This window comes from Zophobas morio, unplaced genomic scaffold, assembly GCF_036711695.1.
Source record: "Zophobas morio isolate AGI-343-1 ecotype UQ-CSIRO unplaced genomic scaffold, CSIRO_AGI_Zmor_V1 ptg000005l, whole genome shotgun sequence".
Taxonomy (NCBI): Eukaryota; Metazoa; Arthropoda; class Insecta; order Coleoptera; family Tenebrionidae; genus Zophobas; species Zophobas morio.
This window is the reverse complement of record NW_026972110.1, coordinates 150,155-160,217: the sequence shown is the minus strand read 5'-3', so window position 1 is coordinate 160,217 and position 10,063 is coordinate 150,155. Positions and strand designations below refer to the sequence as shown.

The following is a 10,063-nucleotide window of genomic DNA, read 5'->3' as shown; positions in this document are numbered from 1 at the left end:
ATTCCTTTTTGGTTTGCCGGTATAATATAATGCATTTTGTTCTAACAATTCTTGCAAATTGAAATTCAGATGGTGACGCAATACGTGTAGAAAGAAAGCTAACAGAATTTGAACCATAATTGTTTATCGAGGTTCTGCTTACATAAGATTTGCTTAACAAAATTTACAGATGCCGTCATCAATTTTTTGAAAAGGGATGAATAAATAAATTTTAATCAATGTGGTCCTGTAATTCTCAAGCAAATGTTAGTGTCTTGCCAAAATTTCAAAGAAATCCGCTATTAAAAAATAATTGAGATTAAAATTATTGTATTTTTTCCACGAACAACCATATGCGCAAAGTTAAAAAATAGTGCATAGTGAACAAAGCAACATATGCTGCAAATTCCAAGTGAGATTTAATTCACAACATTTTTAGATGACTACGTCTCATGGTTGTGAGGTTTCTGTATGTACCTCCGCTTATGTAGCAAAAAAATATATTTTTTATAAATAAATTCAATACCTCATCGGACTTTGTCATAAGACGTCGCTTAGGGATCCTGTAGGAGTATGTCATAAGAGCTGATTTACAAAGTACGACGCTTACCTCATACAAGAAACACCTTGTTGCATTGTTATCTGATATTTTGGTTTATTCGAAACTCAGTCCGCCTATGCCATTTTGGCATGGAGGCTTAACCTACAAAAGATCTTTCTATAAAACCTAAAACTATATTTTTTAAAATAGATATGTTTATATTCCAATTAACTGTAGCATCGTTACATATGTATCAGTGTTTAAAAACGCTGAAATTTATAATTACGTGATAAGTCAAAGTTAAATTTAAAAAAATTAGTAGACTTGAATTGAACAAAAGTTTCATGTCTAGCAATTACTTACTTTACTTTAAATTTTTTATTTCTTTTTTCATTAAAATTTCTAGTGCAGCACACTTAGAGAAATGTTTACTTCAGACAATTTATCGTCTTTCAGTTCGTCGGTACTGTATAAAGCATGTTATTTTGATAATTTTTGAAAACTGAAATTCAGTTCTGTTATTGACGCACTACGTGTAGAAAGGAAGCTAACATAATTTGAACTATAATTGTTAATAGAGGTTCTGTTTAAATAAGATTTGCTTAACAAAATTTACAGAGGCCGTTGGCAATTTTTTTGAAAAGGGATGAATAAATAAATTTTTCCGGTGATCGTTTATTAATCAGGAGATTAATGTATGGTTTATGTACGAAAATGATTTATTAATAAGGGATATTAATGCATGATTTTAGGCAACCAGATATACACCTACATACCTAAAATATCGTATTTCTGAATGTCAAAAATTTTCTGAATCAAGATTCAAAATGAAAATTGCATAGAAATGGATTTTTTAACGCCTCCGGAAGTAGAAAATACAAATTGGCTTCACTAAATTTACTTCCAGAAAGAAGCAAAGTGCTTTACCAAAAAATCTATGGTGAGTCTCTTGCATGGTGCACCGGAAAGTACGTTGTAAGGTATCCGGAATCCACATTACTCGCATCGTTCTCCGAAATTTCCGAAAAAGGCTTAATAGCACGCATGTGGCCAAAGTATGCTATGCATCGGTCCACTTTAAGCATTCATCATGATTTGGAGATATCTAAATCTAATAAATTAATGTTTATTCATAAAAATTTTCAGTTGTATGTTTGGTTGCATAACTCATATTTTGAATTTTCAGTAATTTGATAAAATTTCGATCATCGAAAAAGCATTGTCACCAACACGTTTGTCGCGTTAAAATATCGCGATTATTAATAAACTTGTTGGTTAAATAGCTATTAATCAATGTCCTGTAATTCTCAAGCCAATGTTAATGTCTTGCCAAAATTTCAAAGAAATCCGTTATTAATTATTTTCTTAGATAAATTGTAAAATTTAATGATAAGAATTATTGTATTTTTTTACGAACAACCCATATGTGCAAAGTTACAAAAATAGTGCATTATAAAACCATAGGCAAAGCAGCATATCATGTTGCTAATTCCAAGTGGGATTTACTTAACAACATTTTTAAATGACTACGTCTTATGGTTGTGAGATTACCTTATGTACCTTCGCTTATGTAGCAGGAAAATATATATTTTTTAAATAAATTAAACACCTCAACACAGTTCGTCATAAGGCGTCGCTTAGGGATCCCTTAGAAGTGTCTTAAGAGCTGATTTACAAAGTACGACGCTTACCTCACAAGGCACACCTTATGTGGCACTATTATCCACAAACCGGGGTGATTGTAAGTCAACAATTATCACCCAGTAAGTAGGATTTTACCGGGCTTCTTTTGTTAATGAACAAGCTGTCCCCTTCTTTTTACCAGTAAGCGTTGAATCTAGGGGTGTCCTTGTCTTTCAGTATAGGACAAACGAATTGAAGCAAGAAAACCGTAGTGCACTTTCAGCAGGTTTGTATGATATAGTGATTTACTCAATGCTTAAACAGTGACGATAAAAATGTCGAAACACTGCATTTACATGTACAAGAGAAGCTGAAATAGCATTTGTTTTAAAGGTAACCTATTTCTTTATTCTTTACAATTAGTCAAACAAAACGAATCGCTTGCTCCATTGTAGCAGTGATTTTTGAGAATTATCACCTTTCAAGCGACCGACGGTTGAGAAACCCTGGAGTCTGTCAATGTTTGGGGCAGTTTATGGCTTAAGCGAACGGAGTTCTGAAATAGACTAGATCAGTGTTTTGCGGGTTCGGTTTTTTTGAGCAATGTTGCAAAATTTTATTAGTTTACATTTAAAGTGATTTTACAATAATATATGTTTGCTATGGTCGAAGGATAGCTCCGAGAAATACATAGTACCGTCATCCATTGTTGTACGAGTGGAGCAAATGCAGTTGGTAACGCAAAAAAATTCCTTAGTTTGGGACCAATTTTTGTCAGCAGAGGGTTGACAGCGCGTAAATCGTTATGGTCACGTGGTCTTTGCGTGCACGTTATTCTTATTTAAAGTCAATTAATATAACTAATAATTAATTAAATAAGATTTCATTGATTGTATTTAATTAATATTTATATAATCAACACATTTTTTGAATTTTATTCAAATTAACAATCCAAATTTTGTATGTAAACTACAAACTCTTTAAATCTAACATAAAATCATTTTAAATTACGCGGTCTGTCAAATGGTGTCAATAATTTTTGTTTTTGCTAAGTTTCCGCCAGGTTTGCTCCACGGTGACGATACCAGAGAATATAGAGAAGTGCCATAGTTTAAATCAAATGACGGTTGAGGACTTCTCAATTTATGTTGGTAGCAGTGTTTGCTTCTAACTAGGAACAAAAGTAGCTTGGAGAAATGTCATAATATTTTTAACGACGCGTTTTATTTTCGACAAATTGACACTAGATTTACCAGAATATTATAAGCTGCTTACTGTTTCCTTCACTTTCATTCATGTCACACGAATTACAATTATAGTGAAGCAAGGTTTTTATTGGCATCGACTATTTAAATTTGACGCTTGCCTTTGGCGGTTGAGGACTTCAATGTCAATAAGGGTGGTTTTACAAAATCAGCCTCTATGTTGCCTCTCTATGTTCTCTGACGATACTATGTGTATTCTAGGGGCTATAGGTCGAAGGAATGTTGTCTTGAACTGAAGATATCTTAAATCAGTTTATGGATTAAACCTTTTCCTGAATTTATTCTTCAAGAAGGCACGACATCATTTTTGGAAAAATGGCGTTAGGTATTAAGAGCGTAAATTTCTTTCTATAACGTCTTTTAGTGTGTTTAATTTTTTGTTTAATTGTTCTGAAGAAGGTTTAAAATAAAAAAACCAAAACGTCGTCCAATAAAAAGTAAGTGTAGAAAAAAAAATTAACCTGTCAACTACTCGTAAATCCTCTATAAATGTTATTTATGTAGTTATTTTTTCTAATACAATTTAGGCTCAATAAACCTGTCTTTGTAATTTGTAAATAAATTGAGTTCTGCTTATTGTTTTCTTTTTATTTTGGAGCATATGCATCTTCATATCTCTGCATATGTTAATGCATTTATTGTATATTTGCATAAATTTGATGCAACGTGCACTAATGCTTATCCATCACTAACAATTCAAGCTGATTTGGTACAGAGGTCATAATGAAGATCAATACATTTAAAATATAGTAAATTTTATTCATCTTCGAAACTGACAGAAAAACAAAAATCATTTCACGTCTGTTTAGCTGAAAAAGATGATTAATAAGTTTCTTCAGTTCATGCGACTTATACCTACTTGCCTACAAACCATATGACTGGTTTAGTCGTTTGCTTTACGACGGCGCTTTTCGCCTTGTATCCACATGTACATACCAGATACAGCACGGTCTTTAAATATGTCACGATATTTCATTTTAACTTTTTCAATCATCCTCATTGGGGGATATGGTTTATCTGGATCGATGTAATTCGCAAATTCTTTCAACATAATTTCCTTCTCATTTTTAGTCCAGGTCTTTTTAATTCTAACATGTCGTTGTCTAGTTGGAGTTACCACCATTTGCTTATTACTTGCTTTACAGGCTGACATTCTCTTTTTTGGCGTTGTGCCTCCACTATTTACTACCGAATAGTCGTACTTTTTTTTTGAAGACCCTTTTCTTTGTGGGGTTACAACTAATTGGTTGTCTTTTGCTTTGAATGGTAGATTCTTCTTGGGAGTTAATATTGCTGTCCTTACTACTAAGAATATGGGTGATAAAAAGATTAAACGTTGTCGTTAACTTATAATACCTTTATTGCACATGACCTCTTCAATGCCATCGGTGTACTCAGGGTTTTCTGTACCTATAACAAGTAGATTAACAATTTTTTGAAGTTGTTTCGTCATCAGGGAGGCGAAAATGTAATGGAGAGAGTACTAGCCCAAAAACATGGTTTCGCACCGAAACCTTCATGTGCAATAGAAGGTAGCTGAATATCGTTACCGTTTTCTCAGGCGTGTGTAAAATTTTGGTGTCGTAAATACTTCTGTTCGAATCTACCGGAAGTACCTACTGGCAACGAAAAATTGACACCATTAAACCTACAGAAGTCAGTAAAATTAATTTGCCATAATAGGTTTCTTATTGCTTATGTTAATGTGTCAAAAATATCAAAGTGTTGGTGACGACAGCGCGTGCGTAGTGCCAGAAATTTTGGCCTATGTGACTCACACGCATTTTGTAAGGCAAAAGTAAATTCGCGCATGTAATCCGGAAAACGTCATTCTGTAAAATCTATTTGTTATAGTTATAAGAATTCCATAGTCTTGTAAAACCGTAACAAATAATACTTGTCAAACGTTACTATTTTTATCTCACTTTCTCTCATTGCGGTTGAGATGATACGTATTGCCAACATTTTAGGGGCGGTCCTAAAAATCTACCGGAAGGTGCGTACAAAGCAGAAGCTGTCAAACAAGAGGTACTGTTTTGTTGAACTTGAAAGGAGATGTTTAATGAAACAGATGAAATGTAAATGATAATTAAGTTAGTGTTATGTTTAATTTTCAGAGTAGCTTACTAATGGGAAAACCCATTAAGATTGTGCAACTGTACGGTGGAAACTGTTTATTCGATTTTGCATTTTGCCTGCAATAAAATATAACTGTTTGAGAACCTGTTTCAAATTTCGGGTTTTACTCCGACAGACGGAGCTATGTGTTTTCTCTCTCGCACATCTGCTTAAGTTAAAATGAAATAGCGTTTTGTTATTCTTGTTCCTCACAGCATAACCCAAAGTACCGGTGGTGGAAAAAAGAGAGAATAAGTTTTACGATATCCTGGAAAAATTATGACAGGTCTCCTCTGTGGCTAGGCCTACAGTAATAAGTGACGCTATTTTTACATATGCCATTCGCTGTGGATGGGTGTTTCAAATTTTGATAATTTCGTCAAGAAAAAAAATACCACACCAACTTCACAGAAGCCGACAGGGAGTGGGACCTTCCGTTTCTCTCTGATAGCAAAGACTCCAAAATATTCTCTTTCCCTCCGCAATTAACTTTTGTTCTTTTTCTGGTTACTGTTTAAGAGAACTTAGCTCAGTCGGAATTTATTGACAATAAAATCCTTTAAATATTGGTAGTCTTTGTCTTAATGTGACGTTTCATCAATTCAAAATTCGATAATTTATTCTTCACAAACTTTACTATTCCGACATCTTGGTCTAATTCAGGCCTTTAATATTGTTAATCGACCTACATTGTCAATTTATATAAAACAGAGTAACACGTTTATATCACCAATTTAAAAATGACAAATATCATCTGAAGCGAAAAATTGACATAGTTAATAAATCACTTATTAGTTCTAACACCGTGTGTTCTAAGCGTATCACTGTTCTGCTGTGGAAAAGTTTTCGATGTCTGTTATTTTAAAAAGTTAATGTTAACAGTGGCAACGAAATTGAAGCAAAGCAAATCTGTTGAAATGTGTGCAAAATAATCAAATGTCACTGTCACAGAACCCAGGCTAGCACTTTTTAGATGTCTAATACTGGAAAGACATTATGATTTCATTTTTCAATCGTTATTTAATTTTGATTTGATAATTATTTACTAATAGGACTGGATAACATAGTGTTCCTTAGTCAATAACCAACACCTACTTAACTTTAATTAAGACCCGTCAAGACATAAACTTAGAATAAGCATATTGTTTTTGCCATTTCTATTGAAACACCGTCTGCTGATTTTGTTTAAAATTTAGCAATTGGTGACAGCTTTCGGTTGATTGACGACGGCTTTTAGTTAGAAAATTGTCTGAATATGAACGTTGCCAAATTTACGATTAACAAGTGGTGTTTCAATAGAAATGACAAAGATTTATGGTTATTTATACCTACCATTCACTGCAACGACGCCGGTGCTGCTTTGTTGAGTGTTCTCACTGGATGGAGAAACTATAATAGAATAATATGGTTTGGAATTATTACATGGGTAACAGTAATTTATTTACACGTACTAGTTAAATCTTCTTCTAAACCACTATGGACCTCAGTACCAATTTTATCAAATGGCATTTCATCTAAGTCAATGTCGTCTACATCCGGAATTACTTGTACATGATCCATTTCGGGAATTTCCACAGGAATTTCATCTATTTTCATCCCTTTGTATAGGTTCACATCTTCTCCGGTAGCAGCCGACAAGAATCGCGACATCTTGGTGACGTAAATATTAATTTCTGGCATCCGGTAGTTTGCTTGATGTACAGCATCTGTATGTCCCATAAATTTTGCCAGATTTGAAAGATCATTATGATCCATAGATAACATTTGAGATGTTGTGGCAACTTGCTTCCTCAAATAGGTGGCAGTTAATCTTTCAGGATGATCTGCTCCACATCGGTTTGCAAATTTTTTTAAGCAAAAAGATGCGTCCAAATGTTTTCTTTTGGAAGAAACAGATGGAAACAAAAATATATTGTCGTCTGAAATTCTAGCTTCCTTTCTATACCGACTGTATAATATCAATTGTCTGAAATATAAAAATAAGGCGAATGTATGGAAATATTCAACTGAATTCATTACTTCTCTTGAACACTATCAATTAGCACTTGCAGACGCCGACTCCTTTTTCCAGCCGCTTTCATTATACTATATCTATCGCAAAGGTAAACTTCCACGGGATTCATATTTTTTTTATCTTCGTCTGTAACTTTTCTTCTTTCGTTAAATAACTGAAGTAGAAATTCCGACGTTTCCCATACCCTTCGCCTATTAAATACTAAAATTTGTATCATTAAAACTTCTCCTAATCCTCTCCATGCAGTGTAAATAAATCCTTGTTCCATAAGTTCGTTGTAATGACATTCAGAAACCTCTTTCAAATAATTCACAAACTTTCTTATGTCATCAATCGTAGGTAATTCAACATTTTTCATTATGGAGTTTTTGCAAGCATTTGCATATGCTGTTTTGCTAATGTACGTATTGAAAAATTCCGTATGTATAAATTTAAAATTCTTCAAATTAATTATTTTTTCATGCGTTGGTGGTAACTCAGCATCGCAGTGTAATTTTCTTAGAGTCCGAATGGCTTTATTTATTAAATGATTGTATTGTACAGCAGACGACGGTTTAAGAAATTTAAAAGATTCATCCAGACCACAAATATTATAAATAGCTTGCATCAGCGTTCTATATTTTGTAGGTTCTAAACAATCCATAAATTCGGTTACTGTCGGATTCAAGAACTGCATTTCTGTAAAAAGCTGAGCAAGCTGCCGTATGTTGGACCTCGAATTAGCCGTTCTTTGTGGGTTACCTTTATGTGCCAATGCAAAATGTCTTGCCATTAATAAAAGAAGTGTGTCTTCACGTATGGTTTTCCCTATTTGATCGTGTTTTAGTGGTATTAGAAATTCTTCTAGAAGTTTATCTTCAACATACCCTGAAGATATATCCACGCGTTTCTTTGTTAAAGCTTCAAACAGAACTCTCTGCCGATTAGGTTTTCTCCCTGTACAGGCTCTATTATGTCGGCTATAGTTTTTTCTCCCAACAAGTGCCCCACAGGAAGGGCACTGCACAAAATCGATTACGTGTGAGACTTTTGGTTTTCTCACCGGAATTCTTTTTGATAATTGAACCATATCATTGTATAACTGATCTCCTTGTAGTCTAAGATCTCTTAGTAATGCTTTGCGTTCTTTGCTTTTTGGTGGCAAAATACATATCTTTTGCATTTCTTTGCGGTCACCGTGAACGTTGATTAAATGCCTCCCTATAGAAGTTACTAATATTTTGCAAAATACACAATGATGACTTCTACTTTTAATTTTAGGTGGAATATCTTTAGACTCAATAAAGCTTTTTATTCCCTCATTTGTAAGGCTATTTGGTAGAGACGTGAAACACATTTCTGTTAGGAAAATATCATTTAAGATGGGGAGTTTCACTTCTCGTCCATAGAGGGTTTGTATGGGCAGACATTTTGACACGTTTAAGGTGAAACTAGATGTTCCTGAACGAGATACAGAACACATCGGTTGATTTAATTCTTCCACTTGAAAATCTATGCATAGATAGGCATAGTTAGCAGAAAATTAGGTTGACAAAAAGTATAGTACTTACCACACACATGATCTCTCGAAACAGAGCTCTTTTTTACATAACCCATAAGGAAACGTGTCAACCTTGAACCAACAAAAAGAACGCCACTGTAAACTCCTCTGTGCAGAGGTTTTAAAATTTTCAATTCAACGTCACTATTAGTGAAAAAAGAGATAACTGAAAAAAAAATTGATGTTTCGATTGCTTCTTGGGAAGGAGAAGAAATTGTTTGTTCTTCAAACTGTGAGTTCGATGATTCTTGAATTAAGTCTGACGTAGAAGAAGTAGAAGGTATTTGTTTTTGTGCGATTAATGGTTGCGATGTTATTATTGATTCTTCCCCTGCTTCTTCACCTTCTTCTTCACCTTCTTCTTCACGCACAAATAATTTTCTTCTCACCTTCCTCACGTTAATATCATTTTCTTCAGTTTTTTCTGTGATTTCTTTTGAAATATTGGAAATTAGATTTTGTTTTGTACCAGCATCTATTTTAGGCGGTACAGTTTTCGATACATCGATACTTCGTCCTGGTAGATCGCATCGAGTTAAAAGAATCTTCAATTTTTTCATTGTATCGTTTAATGAAATCTAAAAAAACAGACATTTTAAGTCACTAGCATAAAAACACCCATAACAAACTCCTAAGTTATTTTATAGTCTTTGAGTTTACTATTTATATCTGAATTATATGTCTGTTTAAGTTTAGTCTAAATTTTTATTTGTTTAAAAATGTATTGCAATTTTGCGTAAATAAATCAAATCTAATCTAATTTATAAAAAGGTTTTACATAACCTAAGCGATTTAATATAAAAAATATAAATATATATTTTGAAATTTTTTACGGAAGTATGAAAACATTTCGTACGAAATTTTTTAATGAGATTCAATAAATAATTTTATTTAGTACTTTAAGAAAAATATTAAACGCAACTATTTAAGCACATATTAAAAAAATACAATTTTCAAATTTGAGGCCCCATAATATGAGAATG

At 33.2% G+C, this 10,063-nt stretch overlaps 1 protein-coding gene across 1 annotated transcript; it reads right to left on the bottom strand.

Moving 5' to 3' along the window:
• Nucleotides 1-4,274: 4,274 nt before the first annotated feature.
• Nucleotides 4,275-8,876, bottom strand: LOC135120616 (uncharacterized). Its single transcript, XM_064044950.1, has 7 exons — nucleotides 8,789-8,876; nucleotides 8,583-8,740; nucleotides 7,546-8,540; nucleotides 6,978-7,492; nucleotides 6,859-6,915; nucleotides 4,765-4,818; nucleotides 4,275-4,713 (listed from the first exon to the last, which is right to left on the bottom strand). The coding sequence occupies exons 1-7, from the start codon at nucleotides 8,874-8,876 to the stop codon at nucleotides 4,292-4,294; spliced, it is 2,289 nt and encodes a 762-aa protein (XP_063901020.1). The 3' UTR covers nucleotides 4,275-4,291.
• Between the last annotated feature and the right edge of the window lie 1,187 nt (nucleotides 8,877-10,063).

Excerpts from the sequence above, each read along its gene's own strand:
- LOC135120616 (XM_064044950.1), bottom strand. The coding sequence starts at position 8,876 with ATGTGTTTCACGTCTCTACCAAATAGCCTTACAAATGAGGGAATAAAA. Across the intron at positions 6,916-6,977 it reads TTTAGAAGAAGATTTAACTA|TTTCTCCATCCAGTGAGAAC; the intron begins GTACGTGTAAAT and ends ATTCTATTATAG. Across the intron at positions 4,819-6,858 it reads CGGCGTCGTTGCAGTGAATG|GTACAGAAAACCCTGAGTAC; the intron begins GTAGGTATAAAT and ends TACTTGTTATAG.